This window comes from Perca fluviatilis, chromosome 19 (genome assembly GCF_010015445.1).
Source record: "Perca fluviatilis chromosome 19, GENO_Pfluv_1.0, whole genome shotgun sequence".
NCBI classification, from domain to species: domain Eukaryota; kingdom Metazoa; phylum Chordata; class Actinopteri; order Perciformes; family Percidae; genus Perca; species Perca fluviatilis.
Window position 1 is genome coordinate 19,298,379 of NC_053130.1, and position 27,905 is coordinate 19,326,283.

The 27,905-nt window shown below is 39.2% G+C and overlaps 1 protein-coding gene across 5 annotated transcripts; it reads left to right on the forward strand.

Moving 5' to 3' along the window:
- The first annotated feature begins 503 nt into the window (after nt 1-503).
- Nucleotides 504-27,796, forward strand: lrrc1 (leucine rich repeat containing 1). 5 transcript variants are annotated; one of them, XM_039784849.1, is made up of 21 exons: nt 504-1,125; nt 9,226-9,343; nt 10,016-10,094; nt 11,841-11,930; nt 15,077-15,133; nt 15,330-15,393; nt 15,953-16,027; nt 16,372-16,516; nt 16,723-16,841; nt 17,614-17,697; nt 20,387-20,502; nt 21,040-21,212; nt 22,279-22,421; nt 22,930-23,049; nt 25,126-25,320; nt 25,638-25,877; nt 25,972-26,061; nt 26,128-26,205; nt 26,662-26,937; nt 27,088-27,138; nt 27,338-27,796. In XM_039784849.1, exons 1-21 carry the CDS (start codon nt 967-969, stop codon nt 27,482-27,484), a joined length of 2,619 nt encoding a protein of 872 aa, XP_039640783.1. In that variant the 5' UTR covers nt 504-966; the 3' UTR covers nt 27,485-27,796. The 5 variants fall into 5 exon arrangements, with proteins under 5 accessions (XP_039640783.1, XP_039640782.1, XP_039640784.1 ...); XM_039784848.1 differs by having other exon boundaries at nt 25,972-26,205; XM_039784850.1 differs by lacking the exon at nt 26,128-26,205.
- Nucleotides 27,797-27,905: the final 109 nt, after the last annotated feature.

Genomic DNA, 27,905 nt, shown 5'->3' on the forward strand with positions numbered 1-27,905 from the left:
TGGTTTAAACAATAAGGCTACAGTAGAGACGAGTCATTAAGTAGGCTAGATTAACAGACTCAGTAATGTCAGCTACTGTGCCTAAAGTTTTCTAATATTAGCCACTGTCTACCTCATAGGTATGCACTGCATTTTAACCTATCCCCTGACAAATGGGCTATCCTGACCCATTTGAGGTCAAACCTCAACCATCTATGCACATGCAGAACGGATTGGGAAGCCACAATATGATAGGCCTAGCAACTGGTCAATCCCAGTTTCAAATATGCTGCTGGAACACATTTTAAATTAAGTTTATAAGTAGGCCTACATTTTACTATAGCCTTATTTTAAATATATTTTAATACACACTTGAGGTTCAGAGTTTTAATTCTGGGTGTCCTCCCCGTCAGCCAGAGCCCCCACCCCCGGTCTGTTGTCGGTCCAATGTTCCCCATCATGGCGGCCCTGTGCGGGACGGGACTATCCAGAGGAGGGACCGGAGGGAGGAGCAGCCAGGAACGATGACGTAGGATTGGAATGAGGGAGTGAATGTTCCGGGTCAGAAACTGGACGGGAGAGGAAATTAACTCCGGGACGAGACGAAAAAACCAGAATGCTAACGTTACTCCCTTCTACACGGAGATGTAGTCTGTGTTGTATACGCTAAAAAGAGGGGCTTTAAAAGCGGCGGAGGTCGATGTGAGACGAGGAACCAAGCGGAGAAAAAAAACAGGTGCCTACAAACTAACCAAAGTGAGACAACGACGGAGAGTAATTCCCATGTTCGTCGCCGAACGTTAGCTCGGTAACACGATTTACTTGCAGTTTGAGTTTCGGTTTTTACTTGGCTGTGAGTTTCGCTTCACTTGTGTTTGACGGTATATTAGTGCAGGACTGTCCCGCCGTAGCAATCTGTTGCATCCCCCGTCCTCCCCGCTGTTTGTTTATCGCACGGGCACAAGATTTATTCCCACCTCCCCCGTGATGTTTCACTGTATACCCCTGTGGCGGTGCAACCGTCATGTTGAGATGATCGATAAACGCCACTGCTCCCTGTTGTATGTGCCCGATGAGATTTATCGCTACGGACGGAGTTTGGAGGAGCTGTTGCTGGATGCCAACCAACTCCGAGACTTGCCCAAGGTAAGCAGAAAACCACTTCCGCTCACTCATTTTAATGGCAGGTTCAGAGGCAGGGTAACTTATTTTTGGTAACATGAAATGCGTCCCTCCAGTTAAAGTGGTTTTGAGACAGAGCTGCTAACTGAGCAGATCAGGCATCCCGTGAGAGTCTGGTGGGAGCCGGGGACAATAATTACACAAGATCAGCAAGGCAGGCACCATGTGTCGGTGGACATTTCCCCTGAACTACACCTCCCATCGCAGGTTAACTCAACGCATACATGCCAAAGTCTGGGTTTTGATCATAAAACATTTTATTTGAGTCCCAGGCATTCACAGCTTACTGCAAAGCCAAGACATGGTGTCTGCTATGTCAAACCTGTTTGGGCAGGTGATCCCAGGCTGAGGTCAGAGATGCTTTCTGCATGACAGAGAGCCATGGCTGTGTGCAGAGAGCATAACATGTCTAACGCTTTCAGGGAGTTCAACAATGATCACATCCAAAGTCACAGTTTTTATGACTCTGTATGTACCCTGATACATAATATTAAAGAGGTATGAGTAATTGTGCTGTAGAGTAATATTTGTTCAATGGTAGAGGTAGGCTAAATGATACGAATTAAGAGAAATATCATTAGTGTGTGGATAAAGATTCATTATTGATCTTGGAATTAATTTTTACTAATAAAAAGCAAACTCCATCTGCTGATGAAGGGAAAACAATGCAATTAATTCAGATGGAAGTAGCAAAATCCTTACATTCAAGAAGCTGTAACTGATTGGTATTTTTGCTTGATTAGTTACTGAAACGATTTACAAAGATGTTCTGTATCCTATTTAGTGAAATAATTAATTCAACACCATCTATCCACTGAAGAGCCATATTAATAGTACGTTAGGTCATCTTTAAAGTCAGTCACAACCAGAAAAATGATTGTAGGCTAACACTTTACAGACACACACACACACACACCTCAAAAATGAGATGATACATCTCAAGGGGTTTATCCTAATAAAGATATTTTGAACATACACACACACATACACACACACACACACTGTGAATCATATGATGATTGAAGTACTCCATCACTGCCACTCTATTTTTCTTTAATATAAACCATGTAGGGGACGGGGGGGCTACTCTGTGTGAATTACTAACTGACTGGTGAGGTGGGGATACACAGGCCGGGCCCTGGTCTTCTTACTTGTGACCCTAGTGCTCTGGATTAAGTGGGATACTAGTTAAACTAAAGGATTTGCTGGTTATTTCCCATGGGCACGAATGGTTCATGTAATTGTCTATGTCTGGGCTAGAAACTGATGATCCCTAGAGGCTGACCTTTTATAAAAATGTGGTATGATCTTCTATAGTTGTGTCTTTCAACTTTGTGCTGCATGGCTTATTTGTTTGTTGACCTATATCACAATTTTAATAACTTGTCTGCATCTTTTAACATTTTTATCAAGATCTCTCTATCATGCTTTTTGTATTTTATTTATGTCCTATGCTTATAGCTCTGCATGTTTGCATGTGTCAAAAAATGGCTATAGTCAGCATTGCCTGGCTGTGTTTCGTTGCTTGGTGTTGCTCTGCATGGCTTCTTCTGCACTGTCTTGAGAATGCTTATTTTGTTGCTGTCTTTATGGCGTCTTGTTGTCTTCTGATGCATTTTAACCATCACCTCACTGGTTTTTAAAACATCTCGCCAAAGTACTGCAGTTGAAAATTAGCCAGCTTGCTAACACTGGCACATTTAGAGAAATGTTAACTAATGTGCATTGTCCTTTTATATATAAATAAATAAGTAAAAAGGGAGGAAAAGGAATTGAAAATGACCTGTTGTGACTTCTGATATATAGCCAAGAGTTGTTACAGTGAGTAAAAAGAATGACTGACTGACTGTTGTTGTTTTGTAGCATTTTCCTTTTAACTTTTTCAGCCAAACCGGTTTTATTGTAGGAGGCGCTCTGAGTTCCGCTCTGAAGAGTGTATTTTAGACCTAAATAAAAGTGTGTATAACTGAAGTCATGGTCAGATCAGATGAAAAGCTGATTGGATTGAAAGACTACAGTATTTTGTGCCTTTTGCCATGTCATTCTTTTGTTCACAAGTTTGTAGTTTAAAGAAAACATCCCTCAACCATAAGTAAAACTACTGGTTAGCTCTTCAACTTTTTAAGTAGTTTAAGTCGATTATTGAGTTTTGATCTAAATAGAAAATGCACTGATTTTGAATACACTTTACAGCACCCGTAAAGGAAAGAAAAGAGAACTGAAAGAATATTTTTGGGCCTGGCATGTCCATAGAAATGTGATGGAACTCCGATAATGTGAGCAACCTCCCATGGCACACTGCTTACATTGTCCATTGGAGAAAAGCACAGTAACAGGTATTCTTACTGAAAACAAAGACAGCATTATGTGTTTTGTTGTTGCCTTGCTTGTGCATTTGTATGTACTAGTGTTTCATTATGAATCATTGACCTGAATTGTTAAGTACGGACCAAACAACCATGAACCGACACACATGGCAGACAGTACACCTGACAAACTAGGCCCTGGCAGGGAAAACCATCTTTTTGTTGTCTGTGCCCGCAAGGGTGTGATTAGCAGGTGTACTCACATTGGGACATCACACACAACTGTGTGACAGTTTAGGCATCTCTATACTCACTTCAGAAAAATTCTAAGTATGTTTAGAGGGTAGAGGGCTGGCGGCAAGAGAAACTGTTTATTGTGCTCTTTGGCATGTAACTAATGTCATCAATGCTTGCTGAGTGAACCCAAGACACGTCCAACTGGATAAACCTTTGTATCAGTCCAGTTCAGTGCTTGCTGTGTAGCCCCATTACATTTGCCTCAGAGGTATCTGAATGAATGCTGACCACTTATTTTTGTCATGACAGTGATGTAACAAAGACATCTCCTTTAGGATAGGATTGTGGGTGATTTGGGAGGGCGAAGGATACACATATGCATCCTTTGCTGTCTATATGGGAAATTCTCTGAACGAAGGACTCAGTCCTTGGAGGAATTCGGAGGATCCTCGACATTGGAACAGTCGTTCAACGGACTTCGGTGACGTAGCATCCTCCAAATTCTGGCTTTGGAGGATCCTTCCTTGACATTGAGAAACGGCTATAGTAACATATTTCAAGTCAATCATTTCAACCAGCAGGCAGATAAAAAAAAAAAAACTTGCACAAGTCTTAACAGTGAGATGAAACGGCAAAGGTGTGTTTTATCATTAACAAGATGAGGCAAGTTAAACTTGAGCTAGTTTCAGGGGTTTTACATAAAGATCTGCTGACCAAGTCATGGAGACATGTAGAACAGGTTTGTATGGGCATGTTTAATTCATTAGCCCTATTTTTTCTAGGCACCTTTTTTTTCTTCTTTGATTGTTTTGTGTATTGTTTGTGCTGAGGCAGTGGACCAAATTAGCAAACAGTCATTTCTGCCTCTTTATTTATTCAGTTTTCCTTCAGCAACTGGCCCTCAAGATGCATGCCATCCTTATGGTTTGTAAACAGTCGTTAGCTTTCTAACCAGCCGCCAAACTAGGAAACTAACTGAAGAAGAAGAAGAAGAAGAAGAAGAAGAAGAAGAATGCAAGACTTGCTGGAAATGCTCTTGCCTGTTCGTCCAGTTTAAAAATGAATGCCGGTTTCACTGTTCCCAGCTCCAGTGAAAATATAAGACAGATAATCGTTATTTTACAATCTGAAACTAGCCTGAAAGGCAATAAAATGACCAGATATAACTTATTGTTCCAACATCAAAAATGTGTTCAGGCTATAGTTGAAACAAGTAGTCAGTTAATCAGTCAATCCACAGACAATTACGCTAATTAATTGTCTTTTTTTTCTTTTCTTTTTTTAAAGCAAAAATGCTACATAATCTCCGGTTAGTTGGACAAAACAATCACCTTGTTCAGGCATGAGCAGCGTTTTGGGGACCATTGAGGCCTTTAAAAAAAATGACACACAGTGATAGAGAGAAGAAGCCACTTTGAGCCAGGGAGCTGCAGGGCCTTTGACATGCTGTATGTGAAGTGCTAAATCAAGTGGTATTATGAATCCCAGAGCAGGAAGCTGGTGGACTTACTAACTCTTCTGAGACCTACAGTACAAGAAGATGTTCTTGCAAAGAAAGAACTGTCAAAAAGGTAGCGCAGTTGTTGAGTTTCTGCACGTGGCTGGGGTTTAGACAGTTTTAACTCTGGCCTATGCTGTGATATGTAATACTGTATGCATGTCACCATGTAACCTTAGACTCCACCAAGCATGTCATGTCTTTAACTTAAGTCTAAATGGCTGTACGGTTGTGGTCTGGCAAAAAACTGCTGCTTTTTAATGCTGATTGTTCTAATGTTTTGGTTAGGTTTTGTAAGAATTTTGTTACTAAACTTGTTGTATGAATATATATTAAGGGCTTTTGTTGATCTCTTGAAGTCCATTAATTCATGCACTCACTTCACACAAACCACCTTCAGGCTTCTGCTTGTTCTCTAACAAACCGTAAAAAAAAAAAAAAGTGCTGAAGGTGAAACTGAAGATTCAAACATTGACTCGGGTTAATGTATGCTTGACTCAGCCTGTTTTGGTTTTTGTCTGTCACACACGGGTGATTGTTTGGGGCGTGGCGCTGAATGACACTGGGAAGAACAGGTTTTCTGTCAGTATGCTAACGCAAGACTCACAAAGCAAATATGCGACTAGAGTAATACCGAATCAATTATGTATTGCTCTTTATAGTTACTCCTCTGATTGTCTTTATTGTTATCAAGAGAATGAGAGTGGGACAAAAGCATTTGAATGAATCGGCCTTTGTTTTGTCCTGAGCTGAAAGTTTTACCTGTGTTTGCTTCCGGTTCTGATTGCTGTGTCAAAAAGGAGTGGCATAGTTCAAGTAGGAAGTCTGAGAGTAGTAAACACAATGGTATAATAAACCTTAATACTGAATTTTCATTATTTTCCTGATCTGCCACAATTCAGGTTAGTTTTCTGGAAATGAACAAGTTTGTACAAGTCAAGATTCCCTTTATGATATCAAGAGACAACTCTTTGAGCTGTGAGATTGGAAGTCCAACTGCCCCCTATATGTTTTGTGAGTAAATTAAATGTAAAAGTGAAATTAGGTGGTTAGGATGCAAAGCTCAGACCAGCAGTCATTACTTGTTAGAATGGATTAGAGACTGTTTGAACTGTCTTAAGAACTTGGAAAGACGTGCATTTTGTAATAGGGTGGAGTTTGACTTTTGGACTCTTGAACTCTTGAGGCCAATTCATTGTGTACCCATTATTAAAATGTGATTTGCATCTGGACATGGTCTACAGATAAAGACCAGCCTAATCACGAAGTCTTATTTTCAAAAATGCAAATACATTTTACACATTGCACACACCGAGTTGCAGGTGATTATAGCTTTTATAAATGTTTTTGTCCTTACCCACATTTAACATCCAGAAACAGAACACTGGGTTCTGTAGTTTGAGGGCGGTAGTGTTAAATATGATCGGAAGTGGCACACTCATTAAGAATTAATCAGAAGTCATTAAGGCTGGTAGAACCTGGTAAACCTTTTGTAACAGCTTTTGTAACAGTAAAGTTTTACAAAACACATTACATTAACCTGAGCATACACCTCCATGACAGTAAGCTAATATAATGGGGAACCAAAGGGGAACACAGGTCTACTATTGTCTTTTAAAATAAAGACACATTTCCTAAAACCAAAAAGTGTTCACTTACCAGTTTTTCAGCCATACGCTACCTGAAACACTTTTGTAAGTGGTAAACAGGTAGTTGTAAAAGCTGTCGCAGCTTAAATTCATGTTGGTTACAATAAATTCCAACAGTGACACATTTTTACAGCATAAAAGAGTCTATCAAAGTTATAGAAAGGTAGAAACATGCAACTTAATTAACTTGTCTGCTTGGAATACACAGCTTACACAGTTACGCTGCTGCATTCCTTGTGCAACAAGCGCAATAGGCTTGTGCACAAGGATGGAGAACAAAGTTGTTTAATTAGCCACATTTAGGCAAACATATGTGTTTGCTACATACTGGATAGGGCTGAATGATGAATCTTTTTCAAATAGAAATTGCGGTTTGAAAGAATTTGATTAGCCAATCGTGAAAACCGCGATTAAGCAAATGTGAAATATTTAGTTGAATGTATGGTGTAATATTTGATTTAATAAAGATTAATTTCTCTCTTCATTATTATATTTACTGTTTTTTTCACAAGATAAATCATGAAAGAATGTTAGAGATTGTTTACAGAAATGTCCTAGTTTCAGCGGATCTTTAATTTTTTATTTTTTTTTATCACTTTATTTAACATGATCGTAGAAGGTGCAATATGTAGCTAAAAAAAAATTGCAAATCAAATTGTAATCACAATTTCTGGCTGGAAAATCGCAATTAGTTTTTTTCCCCAAATAGTTCAGCCTTAATTCTGGGCATACAGATCAAACAAAGGTATGGATCGTATTTAACGGTCAACTTTAGTGATTGATTGAATGATAAATGTAAGTATTTAGTAACTGCATTCATGGATGAGCTCTCATTGCCAGCTTCCTTGTAACTAGCAATAGCAGGGAAAAAACAAAGGCTAGAGGGGAAATTCACGAGTCTGGTTTTCTGTTCCTGCTAAAACGTTCAGGTAACCTGAAGCAGTATTGTTAGCTACCTGCTTTACCACCACACAGGCAAGGTTTTGCCTGCTCTTGTTCTGGGTGTCAAGTATGTGCTTGTGATAATTGCCTTTGCATATCAATAAGTGGGCCAACTGGATATTTCTTTCCTATAAGTTGGCAATAGAGACGGATCTCTGTACTTCTAAGTAGAGATGCACCGATTACAACTTTCTAGGCCGATTCCGATTTTCTTTGAGTTAGGCCAGCCGATACCGATTTTAGCCGATTCCGATTTCATTTTTTCTAACCACTTTACAACACATACAAATATTTATTTTCTGTCTTTTCTTTAATAGAACATTTTGCACAGAACATAGAACATGTTTTGAACAGATAATTGATCACTATAAAATAGAACTATATAAATTACTCCTGGTGTGGGAAATTCACACACATCTAAAGTGCAATGTTAGAACCATTTCCTTCTTTTCACATCAAACGTCCAACTAAAAAAAATTTGATTTTGGTTTTTGGTGTCATCCCTCCATGCCCTACTTTTTCCTTGCAAGTGTTGCTTATTGCAAACTTGTTATCTCCTGCACACACGCTGAAGAATTTCCAAACAGCTGACATGTTGCAGGTTAATTCACGAGGTTCCCTACATGTGCGAGAATAGCGCGGACACCCGCTTCACACCGCGAGCGGGTACACGCCACACACGGCGGAAAAGTTGAGAGAAAGGAAAAAGAGACTGTGCTGTCGCATCCGTGTGTGCGTGCGTCCTTGGGAACTGTAACTCGTATAACTTATGTTGTAAGTTAATTGTAGCGTTGACCGGCATGAAATCGGCATATGTCAGACTGACCTGCTGGTCATGGCCGAGCACGTGAAAACCGGCCAATTCCGGTCACCGGCCGGTCCATCTGTGCATCTCTCTAAGTTGCAACCTGTGACCATGACCTCTCCAAACTATTTTATGGGTTGTATCTGACTATCTGAGGCCCGACATTCAGTCTGATAGTGCCAGAAAAGCAGAGTAGAGAAGAGAGGGGGGTCTGTAGGAGACACAGACTTTTAACTGGGAGACGAAAAGTAAAAACCTGCTGTAAGACATCCATGGTAAAGCCTGTTGAATATCTAAATTTCTCCAATGAGGACACTTGTCCTGCTAATTGTAATTCTTTCAAAATGGCTTATCATTAAAAGTGGAGGTGTTTTGTCATTAGGCCACTTGACACGTTTGCTATTAAACCCCCTCCCTTCCTGTCAAAATATCCATTCATGTCAAAATATCATTTGTGAAAAAGCATACAGTTATGGCTGTTAAGAGCAGCCAAGCAGTTATCATAATATAGAGGGTATAATGTTATACATGCATCATATTTAAATATTTCAACTGTCAAAGAGCATTCCTAAAATGTGATAACATTTAAAACTTTTTCCTAAATATGCATTTCTTTTCACCTTTTAGCCATTTTTCCAGCTGGTGAAACTAAGAAAACTTGGCCTGAGTGACAACGAGATCCAGAGACTTCCACCAGAAATAGCCAACTTCATGCAGCTGGTAGAACTGGATGTCTCTCGAAATGGTAAGAGGGGCAAACACTGATATGCCAAAGCAGCACAAAAGTAAACGAGAATATTGTAGCACGTTACTTTTCATAACTCTTTCTGTGTATTATTTCTGCGAGAATATATTTACAATTAAGCAAGACAGCGCTAATTTCAGCAAATGAATCACATTGACAGACTCACTCCTCATTAGTGAAGCTGATGCAACAAACATGCATACAAATAAAGCATGGCTTGCATTAAGCCCAAATCTCCCAAGTCATTTGTATAGACCCAAACATATTCCTTTAGATACGCTGGTGAGGTTTCTCTAGCAACAGAGCAGGCTGCTCACAGTTGTGGCTGTAGAGTGAAACCATCACAAGTTAAAAGAAAGCACAAACAGACATTTAACACACAGGGCTGTTTGTGTTGAGTTCTAATTAAGTGGAAGTGGTTTGAACAATGGTACATGTTTTTTGTGTGGTCAAAATTTAATGCATTTTATTTAAGAGTTAGACACGGGAAACATTACTATTGAATAATAAAACGGGTTTATTCTACATTAAATTCACCTCTAAATACCATTTTTTGTTTATCGCTTGCATTTAAATTCTTTAATATATTATCTTGGCATCTTAACTACTGCTGTATCATATATTTATTTTTTAATAAGGAGTTTTGTAACCAGTGCCTTTTCTCTTATTCAGACATTATGGAAATTCCAGACAGCATTTCATACTGCAAAGCCCTCCAAGTGGCAGATTTCAGTGGAAATCCATTAACAAGGTAATCCTCCAGATTATGATTACACATCAGTCCTATTTAGTACTTACTTAATGTTGGTCTCTTCTGAAATATTCAGCTGTCTGGGTTTGTAACATTGCTAAAACCATAAATTTCATTGATTTTGATACTTAATTAATCTTCCCCTCAATGAACAGGCCTATTTATCCAGATAAAGACATTTTGGGATAGCAAAAGCAGAGAGTACATCTTTAACAAATAATAAAAAGATGCATTTTTCTTGTGGAGAGGACATTTTATTTCCGCTGTCTGCACTGTGTGTGTTTTAAGATCCACTGTTGTTATGGACATGCCCACACTCTCCTTGACAGATTGCAGATTGTGCATTTTATTGTGTGGGTGAGACTGAATCTAATTTGCACCTCAGCAGGGACAAAACCTCATTGCTTTGCAGTATATAGTTCAGAGGGGGGGGAAATGAATAGTATTACAAAGGCTTTGTTGTTCAATACTTTTAAATTGAAATGAAAAATAAGCATTTTGTGTATTTAACTTATCATAATTGAAAATATAATGATGATGTTTTGACAGCATCAGAAAATATGAATAAATATGATTTAGTTGTCTGTCTTTTGGGGATTGATGGCAGGGTCCAGTTTAAATTTTAGTTGTGCAAAAATTGATGATAGCTTGCTTAAGAAAATATACAATGCATACACACATCCGTGACTGTACTGACCTGGACACATTCAAAACACTAATCAAAACACACCTCTTCAGATTAGCTTTCCACATACAAAAGTCTTACATTTCTAACCTGAAAGTTACTGGTTTTATTGTTTTTAATTGCTTCTAATATGCTTGTTTTATGTGTTGGTTTTATTCTTTATCTGTTTTTAATGTGCTATATGTACTGTTTTTACTGTCAAGTGTCTTTGAGTACCATGAAAAGCGCTAATATATAAATAAAATGTATTATTATTATTATTATTATTATTAATACCTGTCTGATTTCAAGGCTTTGTATATTAGTGTTATTGAAAAGGATCTCTGGCTTGCATTATTCCGAATAATGTTTGTGAATAGTAATACCAGAGCAGAAGTTGCCTTTTTTGTCTCACCAGTTCATTATGTAGGACAGCTACCACCAAAAATGGAGAAGCACTATTTTGTTGTTGCTGCTATTGATCAAAGTGTGACCACAACTAGCAGCTAAGAAGTCCCATCTGGCCAACCCCAAAAACCTGACAAAAAAGTATACCAGTTGTCTCGATCAAGCAGATAATGAGTCCATTTAGAAAATGAAAATATGGGCACTTCATATCCTTTTTTCAGGAGACCTGAGCACGGTGACTTTTATTGCCTTGTTCTACACACTGCTATTATCATGGACTGTTTGTGTAGCTCGTAATGTAAACCATTGCTAATAACATGTTCAGGAGCATTCAACAAATTCTACTGTGTTATCACAGCAACAGGAATATTTTGACCCGATTTGTTCCTTTTTTGATCATATACAAGTTAAAACATTAGATTTTATGTAAAGCATAGAAAAGGGCAGGGCAGACGGCAAAGATGAATAGCAACAAGCTTAGTACAGTACAGTCTCCGTAGAAACAAAGCAACATGAGCATCCAATTAGAATCCTCTTCTCTTGCTAGCCGTAAAATGCTAGTCCAATTTTCATTCACAAGTTAATGTCAAAAATACTTTTTTATTAAATAATTCTCTGTGCATTTCTGTCCTTTTCCACCGGAATCTTACCTTGTGGCCTTTTATTTTTTTCAGGTTACCAGAAAGTTTTCCAGAGCTACGGAATCTTACATGCCTTTCCATCAATGATATTTCATTGCAAGTTCTTCCAGATAACATTGGGAAGTAAGTAAATGCATTGTTTCATCGTATTTGCTTCAACATATCAAGTGCATCTTGCGTTTGTCTGTAAAACATTTCCACACAGTTTCACACAGCAGCCTGAGCTGCATATAATGATGTATGTAATGATGATGTCAAGGGACTTTTTGTCATGTAACTTTCCACCTGTCTCTTTCTGCATTTTCCTAAATCACACTTTGCTTCAGCATTTGTGGTCTTGCTAGGATAACCATTCATTTCACCTTTACATTATTAACTTCAGTAAACCAATTTCAGTTGTTTTAAAAGCACATATGTACAGTGGCCGACAGGGGCAAACGCACTGCAACTTAATGAAACACACACAAATAGACAAAACCCAAGCAAATTAAGAAAACATCTTCATTCATTTGACAACACATGCGCAGCATTTAGAGAGAGCGAGACAGAGAGAGACAGAGAGATTGGGAAACGATGTGCAACTGCTATGAGATCATAGACTGTAAATATTAAGTCTTTTCTCTCGTTTGGTTGGTGTGTCTTTAGTTTATTGGCTCAGGTCACAGGTGATACCCAATCAGCAGAGACATGTCTGTAAACTCGTGGCAATAAAAAGGCAGAGCGCTCTCTCCCTGTGGGGATCGAAAATCAAGCTCTTCCACCCTAGTGGCCTGGAGAACTTCCGTTGTGTAAACTGGATGCAGTGTTTTTCTGGTGCATTTGTTTTCGGGGATTGTGTGCTTTTCCTATTGCATCGCTTCTGTATTTGCAGTGCGTTTGTGTAATTGGTTGTGTTGTGTGTATATGCAGCGCGTTTGCTGAATGCTGCGCATGTGTTGTCAAATGAATGAAGATGTTTTCTTAATTTGCATGTGTTTTGTCTATTTGCATGCTTGCATTTCATAAAGTTGCAGTTCGTTTTACCCTGTCAGCCACCATACATATTTGCTCAACCAAACAACTAAGCACGAGTGACAACATTTTCCCTTTCCCCCTATCGAAATAATTTCTTCTAAAGTATGGCTGTGTGGGAGAAAAACATACCAACCACATTACTTGTCATGGACACAGTAGTCAGTGTCCACTCCTTGGCTGCGTTGTCTTTGTTCATGAAAGGCAAAAGCCTTGTTGTGAGATGGCATGTAATCTGCTGCAGCGAAAGAGCATTTCTGGCCAACATTCTTATTCTTATGAGGTCTTCCTTCTTGTTTGAGTTCAGTTATAATTGGATTTAATAACAGAACTATGTGCTTTTAGGTCAAATTGCCACAAGGGACATTTTTAGTAGAAGTTTGGAGTTCAAGGGAAACTGAATTAAAGGGACAGAAATGAACTTATTCTACACGTGCACATTTGGTTATAAAAATAAATGCCTTTTTAAAGGCATGTTTTCTGACGTTGATAACTACAGTAAAGCTTGTGCTGATGTTTTCCAGTAGTACTTTTTAAATAATTATTGGCAGTGCTCTGGATGGCATATTTTAACCATTAGATAACTGCTGAAACATTTGGAGCTAAATTAAACAGGGATTTGTCTTGGCTTGCCATGGTGTCATAAATTAAGGATTACTGCTTAACCTCTAAGGGATGATGCATGGCAGGCAGAGGAGTGCCTGACTCGGATTCAAGAAAGGATTCTTTTTGCTCCTTTAGTGATCATAAGTCAGGATTGTAGTCTTTGAAATAAGACAACGCTACTTATAGATGGTTTTTTTAGCCTTAATGTTAATCTAATTTTCAGTGTTTAGCCTAATGATAAACCTAAATTAGATTTCATGCAAGACACGAAACACCAGATGTTTTTTTCTGATGAAGATCCATACGGTAATGGATTATAGTTACATGGGCTAAAAGTGTGCAAAAAACAATTGTGGCTGTGCTGTGTGTTCTTCAGGTTCTAGATATTTCTGTGGTTGTAACAAATTCTGCAAAATGTTAAACCAAACCTAAAAACAAAACTAAAGTCAATGAAAATAAAAATTTGTGCTTGCTTTAAACTGAAATGTGAAATGTTGATTTGTAGTTTTCTTGCAAACCATATGCTACCTAGCAGCACAGTTTTTTTGATCGACAGAATGTATTTCAATGCCTTCCTTCCTTCCTTCCTTCCTTCAATTTATCTTATCCTTTTAGAAATCTACATGTTGCAGACTACCTAGTTGGCTATAACAGCTATTTCTCATATTGTTCATGTTTTGTTTTTAGCATGGCAACAACAACAAACTCAACAGTGATATGAATCTGTTTATATGACTTATTTTTCACACAGTCTCTTAGGGTTACCTTTTATGACATATACAATTTTCCTACCAGCAAAGTCAGTCTGAGTTCAAGAGCTCAAGAACACACTTTTCCTCCTGGTACGGCATGTGCCCAACGTATGTCCCATATCTATCTTACATAACGCAGTGACCTAACGCCTGCTCTCTGTCAAGGGAAGAAGGTAATGAAGAACATAGTGTGGGTTTTTAGAAGTGGATATGATTAACGTCCAAGGGGTTAAATGACATCAGAGGTTTATCTCCTGCAATGGGAATGTTTTCTGACAGTTAGCGGCCCAGCGGTCTACTGTGGTGAATGAAAAACACAAGATAAAGGAAAAGTAGCCATTGTATTTCACATATCTACTAGATTATGTTAATCCCTTTAACTCCCTTAACATTTATTTGCTCACATTATGAACGGAAAGGCTTTTTTGTTGACTCCTCGGTCCGTCCCTAATACCACACAAGGCTGAATAATTTAGTCTGATCAACAATATGGACTTTGTACTGTACTAGTTTTCCTGTTGTCATAAAATCCTCCAGTAATTGGGTACATGTACAGTACTGAGGCGTACATAAGCAGCAATGCAAGCAACCCTGTACTTTGCTTTATGACAGCCATGGAGACATTTTACTCTTCATTTAAAGTATGCAGTAGTTGTTTATGCTACCGCAATTTTACAGCCCTGATAAGACTGACACACCTCCCAAATACTTCCTGTTCTCAGATATCTGATTGCAAGGACAGATTTTACAACCATTTTTACCCCATTGTTTTAGAAATACCCAGAGCATCATGTATACTAATTATCTGTGTTGTGGAGATACGAGTAGAAGTCGTATAGAAACTACAGTTCGTGGCATTTTCAGAAACTTATAATCATCTGTTTGCCATTGTCATTGCAGCCTTTCCAATTTGGTATCACTAGAACTCAGGGAAAATCTGCTGACATTCCTACCAGAGTAAGTATTCAACCAACTGCACTCTTATGTGGATATATATTGTTGTAAGAGAGGCTGTGTTTTCTTCAATGGTACATGTCAAGGAATGACGTTACCTTGTTAACAGAGGTTAAAAAGTTATGTTACATGAAGCAAGTCTGCATTTTAATTTTGACTGTATTTTCATTTGAACTTCCCTTGCACGTGTCATCCACAGGTCACTATCTATGCTTCATAGACTTGAAGAGCTCGACCTAGGAAATAATGAACTATACAGTTTGGTAAGTGTTTTATCTGTATGCTAGGGGGGGAATGTTTACTCAGAAGAATGCCACATGGCTCACAAAATGAGCAGAAAGAAACTTTTTTTCTCCTATTTTCTTCTTCTTGTCACGCCCAAGTAGATTAGCATCCCTCGAGAACAGCTTTCACCTCTTATCACCCAGAAAGGAGGATGGCCATCTGCTTTGAGCTTTGGTTTTAAGTTGTAATCTTATGCGAGCAGTCGGACTCTGATGGGGAATTATTTACTGACAAAAGAAGCAAAGTCAGGCTGTCAAGAAATTGCTCTTTATGTGTTTTATTTGATATATCATGTGTATATGGTATAAGTATATGGGAGCATTGTGGAACCTTATTTTCATTAAACGATTGACTTTTAGTGCTTATGCTTCCAGTGGTCTGCACCTTGCTGCGTGGCACTAGGTTTGTAATTTGAATGAAAGGAAAACTAAGTACATCATCAGAATCAAGTCACTTACATTGTATTTTTCTACTTTGTTGTCTCTTTCTCTTCTGGCTCTTACTCTTTCCATCCCTACATGTTTTCCTCCCACATAGCCAGAGTCAATAGGCTGTCTTGTCAGCTTAAAGGACTTGTGGCTTGATGGAAACCAGTTGGCCGAAATCCCCTCAGTAAGCTTATCAATCTGTTTCTTGTATTCTAGAATATGTTATTGTCTCTGTATTAAATGGAGTACCACCATTTCATATAGTTATTTTAATTACTGTGTGCAACAAGACATATAGGGCTTTGAGCGACACACCTTAATAAGTCTTCAAATACGATAAGAAAATACAATTTTGAGCAAGTACAGTCCTCTTATTTATCATGTTGGCCAAAACCTGAAATGCACAAATGCGTCCTCTGAATATAAATGTGGTCCAAGTCCTGAGATTAAATGCATAAACAACATTGATTCTACTCTGTAACTCTGTAACTAACTTTACTTACAACAAGTCTCTGCTCTGAACTTTAGGAGATGGGCAGTATGAAAAGCCTGTTGTGTCTGGATGTATCAGAAAACAAAATGGAGCGACTTCCAGAGGAGTTAGGTGGCCTGGTGTCACTCACGGACCTGCTGGTGTCTCAGAACCTCATTGATGCTCTACCAGAAAGCACTGGTAAGTGTGTAAATCCTACAAGCTCTTTATTAGCATGATTATGACTCTTGGGAGCGTGTCTCTGGTATGTTTTCACATACTTTTACAAGATGGCAGCATACATTTTCCACAGTATCACAGTAACTGCTTCATCAGTCTGCTAATCAATGTCTAAACAAGGTTTATTTTAATTGATATATATATATATTTTTTTTCTTTCTCCGCAGGAAAACTAAGGAAACTTTCTATATTGAAAGCTGATCAGAATAGGCTAACTTATCTTCCAGAGAGCATTGGTAACTGTGAAAGCCTCACTGAACTTGTGCTGACAGAGAACCAGCTACAGGTGTGTTTGCAACTTTATTACTGTCTAGTCTTTTAAAATTGAAAGAAAACAATGGGATTAGTATCTATATAGTTCATTTTCATTAGCTGTTTCTATGTAGATATTGCATAACCACAGTCAATGACAGCAGAAGCACATCACATAATGGTTTTGGTATAATTAAAGGATAAAGACTCCTTCCTCCTTACAGATGACATCAACTTATTATATATAGATAGTGTAGATGTGTTTGTTTGTGCCTTTTTACCAAGTTGCATCAACACCACACCTGTGGTGAAAAATGCACTATTTAGTTAGCCCTAACATTCAATAGCCCAAAAAGTATACAATAACCTGCCTTTTCTGCTGTGCTATATTTTTGAACATATTTAAAACATTAGCACAGCCTCATATTTAAACACGGACATCTGGAATGTGACAGGAATACATTGAGTTGTTCTCACAGAGTGGAACAGAGATTGAAAGCCACATTCAGAGGATGCATACATGGCTGCTCTTAACAATCTGTGTTTTTCTGTGTAATAAATGAATGGACTGTGTGAGCAACGTATCTCTCTCTTTGTCACTGTACTGGTGACACATGATGATTTTGTGGTCTATGTTGTCCTTTTGGATACATTGATAAATTGATCAAACAACAGTTTAATAAGTTGTTCTAAAGAAGGCAAAGAGACAAATGAGATAAGGAAATACTCTTGTGTGGTTATTAAGCTTCCAGTGTATTTAAAAACTCCTTATGTTCTATCTAATTGTTTTGATTAATTTATTACAGAGTTTGCCTAGGAGTGTTGGGAAATTAAAGCGTCTTTCCAACTTCAACTGTGACAGAAACCAGCTAACGTCACTACCTAAGGAGGTAAGCTTGTCACATGTCAACCAACATCATTTATTTCAAATCTAGTTTGAGGATAAACCCCTTGAGACCATGGGTGTAAAAATAAGAACTGGATACAGTGTCTGAGGCAGAGCCCCGTTCATTCCTATGAGAGTTGCTCAGTGGCGCCTGAAGCCTTCATGGAGCCAAAAATGACCTGGCTGATCGGCACTGCTTCCGCACTGTGCAGCGCACTAGAGACCTCTGCCGGCCGAGCCGGCTACTTCCGGTTTGGCACTCCACTAAATTGAATGATGATTAAATTATATAATCGTGCAGCTCTTCTAGACTTTCCAAAATGTTATCACACCGAATGGATCAAATTCTGATAGTGAAATAAGTCATTTTGTGTGGGTTGTGACGCTCAAAAAATGTAGCCACTGATTTAAAGACGTCTCTTTCGCCATGTAAGTCTATGGGAAAAAGTCTTTTTGGACCAGATGGCATTACGTCATGGGCCGGGAGTTGCAATTCCACTATTTGGCCACGATGTTCAATTTGCTTTAAAGCCTGGTGCACTTCCTGGGGGCTAGCTTGAGATGCACTATCTTGTTTTCCAGGGGTCCTCGGCAGAGATGGGAAGTAACGAAGTACAAATACTTTGTTACTGTACTCAAATAGATTTTTTTCAGATATTTTTACTTTACTATTTATTTTTGTGCCGACTTTTTACTTTTACTCCTTACATTTTTAACATGAATATCGGTAGTTTCTACTCCTTACATTTTACAAAATTGGCTCATTACTTTAACATTACATTACATTACATGTCATTTAGCTGACGCTTTTATCCAAAACTACTTACAATTGCTATATATGTCAGAGGTTGCACGCCTCTGGAGCAAACCTCTCACACGTAAGTTAGAGGACTCATGTTTGAATTCTCACAGAATCATATCTTGCCACTCAGTCAGAATCTTATTAACCTGGAGTCCCAGTCTCTGTCACAATAATCATATATGTGATGTTTTTTAGCCCATTGGCAGACTGAAATGTAGGCAATGGCATATAAAGAGTCTTTTTTCCATGTCCACTGAAGTTTCTCAGCTTGCGCTCTAGTAACATTTGTGTGGTCCAGGTAGCTTTGCATAAAAAAATGGTTGTCATTCGCAAGGCTACTTTTACTTTTATACTTTAAGTACATTTCCAAGCCTGTACTTTGTTACTTTTACTTGAGTAAAGAAGTCAAATCAGTACTTTTATTTATGAGTATTTTTTAACACAAGTATCTGTACTTCTACTTGAGTACGGGAAGTGAGTACTTTTGCCATCTCTGGTCCTTGGGCACAAAAAATATAAAATGTATATACACATATATACATATCCATAAATAAAACAGAATTACTAAAAAAGTAAAAGCTATAAAACTCTGACTGCAGGTGGCGCAAGTACGCACAAGTGTCAAAATTGCAGACGGTTTGCCTGTAGATGGTACACATGGACACACTCTACATCTTCAGGTCTAAACCATCGCTGCTGTTACTTTTAGTTCGATAGGTGGCGCAGTTTAGATTTGAACTGAATTAATGGTCTGAAACTGCTGTGACATTGAAATTATTACAAACCTGTGATTTTCTCTGTTTTGAGTACACTGATGCAATGCTGTTAAGTTAGACTGCATTTGTTATGTAATTCTTTAATGCACCAATTGAGATTTTCATTGGCTCAAACTGTCTAAAGTTCATTCACGCGTGGATCAACAATGCTCTTACTTGTTGAGCTCTCTCATTTCACGTTTACTGCTCAGTCCTCTGGTTAGTTCAGCTCTGTCTGAGTGTCTCCATTGTGTTTGTATGTGACATTCTTTTCTAACCCCTTGTCTGTTTAAGTGAAGGTCCGCCTGGCTTAAAGCTCCATCTGAAAGGCTTCCTCTTCAGACATTGTACAATGCCCCTGTGTCTTAATGATGCAAAGACTGCAGTGTTTGGAGAAAAATAACAGTTGGCCTAGATAATGAATCGATGGTGTCATTGTTTTCTCAAACCACCATTGCATGACGTCTCTTAACAACCACAGTGTAACCGTGGCCCAAGTATTGATTTGTGCTTTTCTGATCTACTTGACCATTGGCCCAGTTTTATGGATTCTATTGATTGGTGATCACTTTTCCCTGGCTGAATTTTGTCAGTGCTTACATGGAAGCACACTTAATGTGTTCGATTTGTTTTTTTGTGATTTGTTTGTTCCTTGCGCTGATGACTATGAATGCAATAAGCACTTATCATATTAACCTGTGCAGATGATGAGCTTAACCTGCTCCTTTTAAAATGATGAATCTCTGTAACAATACTTGTATCCGGCTCAGGTCGGTGTCTGAGCAGATTAATGGATTACAACTGCAGTGTAGCTGCTGGCCCATCAAGTCTCTGCTTTGTCTGGCTGCTAGGCCTAATTGTTCCTAATTTTAGGTCCCTCTGCCACATCCCATTGACATTTAACCGCTCTGCCATTTAGTGCACACATGCTGGCAGATTTACTCCGGTTTCTTTTGTCCTGGCTTTGTTAAAAAGATTTATACACACATGCATTTACGTAGCTTTTTTTACTAGGAAAAATGAATACAATTGAAACCTTTGTGTGTCTGCCTATGCTATGTACTATGTTTTTGCTTCACATGACGTGTACACTGACTGACGTGCAGCCTAATCGTGTTGTCTCTTCTGTTACTTAGATCGGGGGCTGCAGTGGTCTGAATGTCTTCTGTGTACGAGAGAACAGACTGACCAGGATACCGTCAGAGCTGTCGCAAGCCACAGAACTGCACGTGCTAGACGTCTCTGGAAATAGGTACGTTCAACAACACATTCATATCTTCTTATTTTTCAAGTTTATTCTTTATTAAGGATCCCCATTAGCCATCACCGTAGTGAAGACTATTCTTCTTGGGGTCCAACACAAGACAAACATAAACAAAGTGATCAAAGGATTTGAAGACTTTGTGATTGAATAGTAAACCAAATACTGAAACATGATTTTTATTTAATTTATTTATCAAACTTAATTAATTAATTAATACTTGATGAAATACAGATTTTCTACTTTCTGATGCCTAAAGATTATCTTGATGTTTTTGACCACATTACTCACCGTCAGTCAGAGGTTGTTTTGGCTTCTCTTCTCTGCCACTGCCTGTTTTGGTCCATGCTTTGTCTTCAGCGATGTCTGATGCTTTAGTCACACACAAACATGTTCACCTCTGACTGGGGAGTGTTTTTGTTCCTCCTCCACATTGTCTAAACCGCTGCAAACCTGCAGGTACCTTGTGGTTTCTTATATCCTACGTGATATGAGCCAGTCAGTGATTTACATCCGGTTTGTTTTCAGGCTCACCCACTTACCGATGTCACTGACCACGCTACGACTGAAGGCCTTGTGGTTGTCAGAAAACCAGTCGCAGCCCCTCCTCACCTTTCAGACCGACGAGGATCCTAACTCAGGCGAGAAGGTGCTCACTTGCGTGCTGCTGCCTCAACAGCCATGTGAACCAGACAATAAAGGTAATGTTTTTAATCAAGCGGAAGCATAAAATAATCCTCAGATGTTTGAATAATCTTCATGAATCATTTTAATTATCAGAAGTGTAGCCTGTATCTAGACTTTTTCTCTCATACCAGACTAAAATGACAGCATATATGGTCATGAACAGTGTTTCTTTGCATGTGTACTATCTGTTTATAGTTTATCAGTGCTCCTTAAGTGTCGGGCTTCTTCTAGAGTGAGATGACTTGGTGCCAACACTATTAATATTCCTCATCAGTTCTTGCATCGTCTCTGAGTATTTAGTGCCACACGGTTTTGACATTATCACATGATGAAGCACAGTGGGTTTTGCGCCCTCTGATCCTCCCCTGCAGTATCTCTGTTGATTATATGGTCCTGTAAGGGATCACAGCCTATAACACATCAGGGCCTCTTCTGTCCCTTGAGGCCCTCCTTCGTTATGTTTTTCAGAAATGTGGTGGATTGGACCGCTAAAGAGACTTAGCAGCAGCTGGCCTGTTGCCATTAAAAGCTCACCCTCTGGGTCTAGAGATGCGGCTGAGGGCCGGCTCCATCTCTGCCTGATACAACAGTTTATTGTAATTTCTTTTCTTCGCTGTCATCCACAGCCTTGCGCCTAAATCTATCGGGAATTAACTGCAACGTCTTTGTTGCTTGCTTGTCACTGTATTTTGCTATTAAAAAATGTAGTTTTGTTTCTCCCTCAAAAATGTATTCATTCATTTTTTGTGACGTGCCATCTCTCTCTCTTGTGGGAGAGATGCAGATGTAAGACTGGCGGAGGTCAAGTGGGTGAGGCTGAAGCTAAGGTTGGGGGCAGGGAAGATTGTGTTGCTGTAAGCCTGTGACTAAGCTGGGATTTGAAACTGTGATCTGGCAGTTTCATGCTTTCTCTTATGAGTGCTGGGTTATGTGACAGCTTTCATTTCTTGAGTTGGCAGATTGTGGAGAAGCTGCTGAAGTATTCCCTTCAGCGCACACTGTAATTCTATCTGAGCATTTTGACGTGAGCATGGATTCCAGTAACACAAATTGTGTTGTCTCTTTTAAAAACAACCACAGGCTCTGATAATCTTGCCCGCTGTGGAGCACTGGAGAGCCTGGTGAATGACATGGCAGATGACACATGGGACAACAAAGCCATGAACAGGATCAGTGTCATTCACTTTCTGGATGATGAGGAGGAGGAGGAAGATGACGACAAGGTGAGACTAGCAAGCTCGAGGGCAAATTTCACAGCCATCCACCCAGAAGTTGGTGATATTGGTGATATTTCACACTGATTTTAAGCCGCTGGTGGTGGTAGAGGAAATGTCAGAGGATCACCAAAAGTCAGGGGCCTAATCCTCTGGGGACCATAATTGTCTTCACAAAATTGAATCAAAATGCATATTACAATTTTTGAGATATTTCAGTCTGGACAACAGTGGTGGACCGTCAAAGAACCTTGCCACCAGCATGGCTAAAAACATTTGTTTTCCTCCACAATTTAACTTGCAAACACGCTTATTTGATTTAACATTTCTCTGTTACATTTCTCTACTTGCAAGGAAAATGCTAGACATTTGCATGCAGGTAGCCTTAAACCATCCTGTCCTTTAACTCATCGGTTCTATGCTCACCACTTACAACTGATGTACTGTAAACAATTGCTCTTTTTGCTGCAGATCTATAAAATGCGCCAATATTTTGAATCTCTTTTCCTTCGCACAGGGAACACTACTTCGACGGGCCACGCCTCACCCCGGCGAGCTAAAGACGATGAAGAAAGCAGCCGAGAACATCCGCAACGACCTGAACGCTGCCAAAGGCCTGGACTCCAACAAAAACGAGGTCAATAACGCTGCAGACAGAGTGACCACGTCTGTGTGACCTTTACCTCAGAAATGTTTTTTACCTCCTGTGTCTCGCTGTGTCGTCCTGCACAACCCTGCAGACCCCCTTTTTTCTTTTACCTACGAACCCTGGTGTGGCCTTCCCCTCCTGATTAACCCCCTTGGACACCTGTAACCTTACTTCATCTCCAGTCCTGTGTAAAACGTGTTTGACTCAGTCTACCAGGGCCTTTGTGCCTTCCTCTTTTTAATTAATGTCCACAGCAATAATCTGCACAGAGATGCTCCTTTTTAAAAAGATATTTAAAGATTTGTTACTTTTTTAAATGCCTCTTTTAAAAAACATAAATTAGGTAGTTGCACTATTATAAGGCTTTTATAATATGGTCAAACCTTCGTAAATGTATATTTGTTCTATATCTATTTTAAAACACTGGGTAGATACTTTTTACATTTTGGGCAAACTTAAAAGCAGGAGTTTTTGGACCTAGTGATTAAGGATTATTGTACAGTCTCTTGTGAATATTGATACTTTTATACTTTTTGGCAGCTCAGATGTAAATAAAAATGTATAGCACATTTCTTAATCAGTTGCAGATTTTTTAACTTCTTTTGCAAACTTGGTACATTTTCCTTTTTTAAATCGAAGAAATGAACAAAACACAGTCACTGATGTCTTATTCAATCCATATACTTGTCATTGGGTGAGTGGATGGCCTTGAATCCTTTTTTTGTCTGTAAAACATCTAGACCTATTTTTAGATTAAATAGATTTGATTAATTAATTAAGTTTGGATCTATGTACTGCACATCAATCTTTAATTACTCATCTGCAACGTAATTATGCAGAAGTAACAATCCTGTCTTATTTATATGTGCTGTGCTTCACTGCTTTGCAATGTTTTTCAAGTAGATGCCAAAAACAGTTGTGTATATAACAAAAAAAAAAAAGGTTTCTTTCCCTTTAACAAAGAGTACTGTATAGAATAATCATCAGAGGTTTGGGGAGAGGTTTGTACCACAAGGATGGCATCCTTTTAAAAATGCAGTTTTAAGAAGTTCTACTTTAATGCACTTCTTGGCGTTTCTCAAATTCTTTTAGATGGTACATCCTAATTTGTATTCATTTGTTTTTAAATATATTGCAAAACGTGGACAAGAGAAGTGTTGTTTTTTATGTTTTTAATTTTCTGATCGAACTGCACAAAACAGATCTCAAATGGGCACTGTGCTTTGAGGTTTGGATGACTTTTTAACCACTGATCAATAAAACGAGTGCAACACTAAACAACATGTTTCTTATTCCTTTAAATCCTATTGATTTCAGAGAGAATAACGGAAGACTTAATCATCAGATTTAAAAACAAGATTAATTTGGTGTTGTTTTTCTTATTATCCATATACAAGAATAATATATAGACAAAATTAAGCTTTGACTTAAACTGCCTTTCTTTGAGGCAACAAACCAAATATTCCATTTCCTGACCCCTCCATTGCTTGTTTTGTCTGTCCAATAGTGCACGATGTTACCGTAATGCTCTGCCAGCATGTGCCATGTTTGACTTGTCCACCCTGCGCGTCCTGCGTGTTGTACTGTCGCTGGCATGCTTTAAGTATATCAGAGAATGAATGCATATTTTTTAATGTTTAAGGGCACCTTTATTTGAATCTCATTGTACATGTTTGATTAACCGTTTGTAGAAGGGCATACTTATCTTTGGTGTTGAAATAGAACTATTACAAATACTTTTCAGTGAATTATCAATTTAGTCAAAACACATTTTAAAAACTGATAATTCACTAGAAAGTAAAAGTTACTGGTATTCAGGCGCCGAACTGTTAGTACTAACAAAATGTAATGGTGCTTTAGATGGCCTCTCACTATTCTAAAAGTAGAGGCTTCTTCAGTAAGACTACAGTGCCTCGATACATCACAAGTTTACACTTCAAGATGAGGGATGTGGTTTCATCAAACATTCACCACTGATCCATCACTGTCACTACTCATTTCCTTCAAGATATTACATTGAAATGACATTTATAGCAACAGCTGGTGTCTTCTGACTATCTCCAGGAATGTAGAAAGCCTCATACTAACCCATCCCTCAGGACCAATGGCCAAAACTGGGCCATGATCCCAGGCTTCAGCTGGGTGGCAAACAAAGAGCGTCAGCAGCAAAGACCTCAACTGTTCCAGGGCAGCGACAGCGTGCGTGGTCGCTGCCCCAGTGCAGAGAAGGACGCAGAGGAACTTGAGCAACCTGAGGAGGTCTGTTTTCCAGTTTAGGTATCTTAGCACAGCTCATGATGTTTAATCTTGATTTCTCTTGATATGGGGATACACATTTTTATCAGCAACTGCAGACATTCATCAACTGTTGTTCTGCTGCAGGTTTCCACTTATTCTAGTTTCGTCATCATTACAGTACATGTCAAGAAACCCTGTTTGAGAAGATGCCTATTTAACTCAATGTCTCTCATTTTGCAAATGTCTTGTGAGTGAATTCAAAGTGAAATATCAGGCTCCACAGATGTATGTCATACACCAGTACTATATAAAAGCATTGGACTATTTCTTATCACCAGGATGGTACCGGCCAGGTGCCAGAGAGTGATGCTGTACCACAATGGCTTCGCCATCACAGAGGTGAAACCCGAGAGGGGAGGAAGTCTCAGCATCACAGAGCTCTTAATGCGGGGTCTGGTCTCCAAGGAGACCCCATCTCCAACATAAAGACCTCCTCCATCACAGGGCATCTGAAGTCTTCTTTGGTGACAGAGAGGACCCTTCCTCAGGAATCCTTCGTCTCCCAAGTGCCTTTAAGAGTAACTGCACGCAGTATCTTTCTTAAATGTCTAATTATCTCTGTGTGGTTGTGCTAGGCAATGTTGGAAATCTTATAAAACATTTTCCTTTTAGTTACAGATCAAAGTGTCAAGCCAGAGCGGTAGTTTGGGAATCAGCATTGCTGGTGGGAAAGGCTCTCTGCCTTACAAAGACCATGATGAGGTGAGTTCTGGTACAGAAGAGCTAGCAGTGCTCTTTTCTCAGGCTAACATGTCTATTTCCTTTCAGGGAATTTTTATTTCCAGAGTAAATAAAGAGGGAGCATCAGGAAAGGCAGGGGTCCATGTTGGAGACCGATTGCTGGAGGTAGGCTGGGAATCATTTTTCCCATGTTTGTAATCTTTTCACTGACATATTGTTGACTGAATGGAAATCACATACTTGTACTTTATACTGGCTGTAAGAATATTATTACAAAACCTACTTCCTGCTGGTGTTCCTCTTGTGACCAAAGGAGGGCATTATACATCCATGCATAAGACCAGCAGTGGACACTCAGTTGGGACTTCCCCTAAGAAGATAAAGCCAGAATAGGGCTGACAAATAGAAAGCAAACAAAAAAAAGGCTAAACCAATCTGTAGATTCACACCTTTGTAAATTAAAGCTGATTGGAAACCCTCATCAGTGTCTGTAGTGGGAATAGACATGCTATTTTCAGATAACCTATGATGTGTGTGAGTGTGTGACTTAATCCATCACCTCTGACTCCTGCTCCTACTTTCACCGAGACTGAAAGTGTAATGTGACCATGGTCCTTCCAGGTCAATGGCCTCAACATGCAGGCGGCGACCCACCACGAGGCGGTCAGCGCCCTCAGGAATGCCGGGAGCTGCATCAAGATGAAAGTATTAAGAGAGAAGCTGCTACCTCGAGAGGTATGTGACCCGGACGAACATCACGATCCTCGGGACGTGACAGGTCGACAGCCGTGCACACAGGATGGCGGAGACCAAAGAGGCAAACCGCACAACACGGAGAGCGTGGAAGACGGTTTGTCCAAGAAGATTGAGGCGGTTGTCTGCAACGGCAGCAGCATTGTGGGTGGTTTACTCCAATCACAGCACAGAGTATACTTTTTAAATGTCACCATTGTTTTATGATGTGCCTCAAGCCATATGTGGTTTACCCCTTCAAAATAAGTCCTTCTTATACACTTCTCTTCTTTGTCTTGTCTTTTTGTGTTTCAGTCTGATTTGATGGAAAATGATTCACTTCAAGGGGGGAAACACACAATGACAGTAAGCAGATTTCTCATCCCTCATTAGGATATAGCAGTGTTATTCCAATGGGGATACATGTATCCCTAGGGGTACTTTGGTGTACTGCTCCATAGAACCTTTCCCGAATAATAAAAAACAAAAACAAACATTGTTTAAATTATATTACATGCTTTTTCTGACATGCATGTACGTAAAACATGACAACTTGCTCTGACAGATCCCGCGGATCATCCTCACTCATCCCTCTATCTCAGATGAAGATGTGGAGCTATGGACACAGACCCCCAGCAGAGAGCCGTTACATGACTGTGACATCCCCGACAGACAGGTACACTGTTCTGACAGTGCATTCTACCCACCTTGACCGCAGTGTGAGGGTACATACATGAAGGACACAGACTGTTATTACCTAGCTCTTTGTGGTAGATTAGTGTAAAACAAACTGTTTGAATGTGTTTTTTAAGCTTTTTGTCTGTCAGAGATTGCTGCTAATAATAGGCTATTTGGTGATATTAAAGTCATTTGCATCTTTAAGACTTTATTTTTATGACTAAAACCACAGAGTTTTGCCTGTGCAACTACATAGAACAGAGAATGTAAAGCATGAACAGACTGCTCTCTCATGTCCACATGAATTACATGTCATAATTTTAAATAAAGTCCATTAAACTATGAATGCTGTTGGCTACCTCTACTTCACACCGCCGTGCTGTAAATGATGGATGTTGCTGGTAAATAGTGTCTCCGCCCATGGCGATGTGAAGCCCTCAATCTTTTTGTAGTCT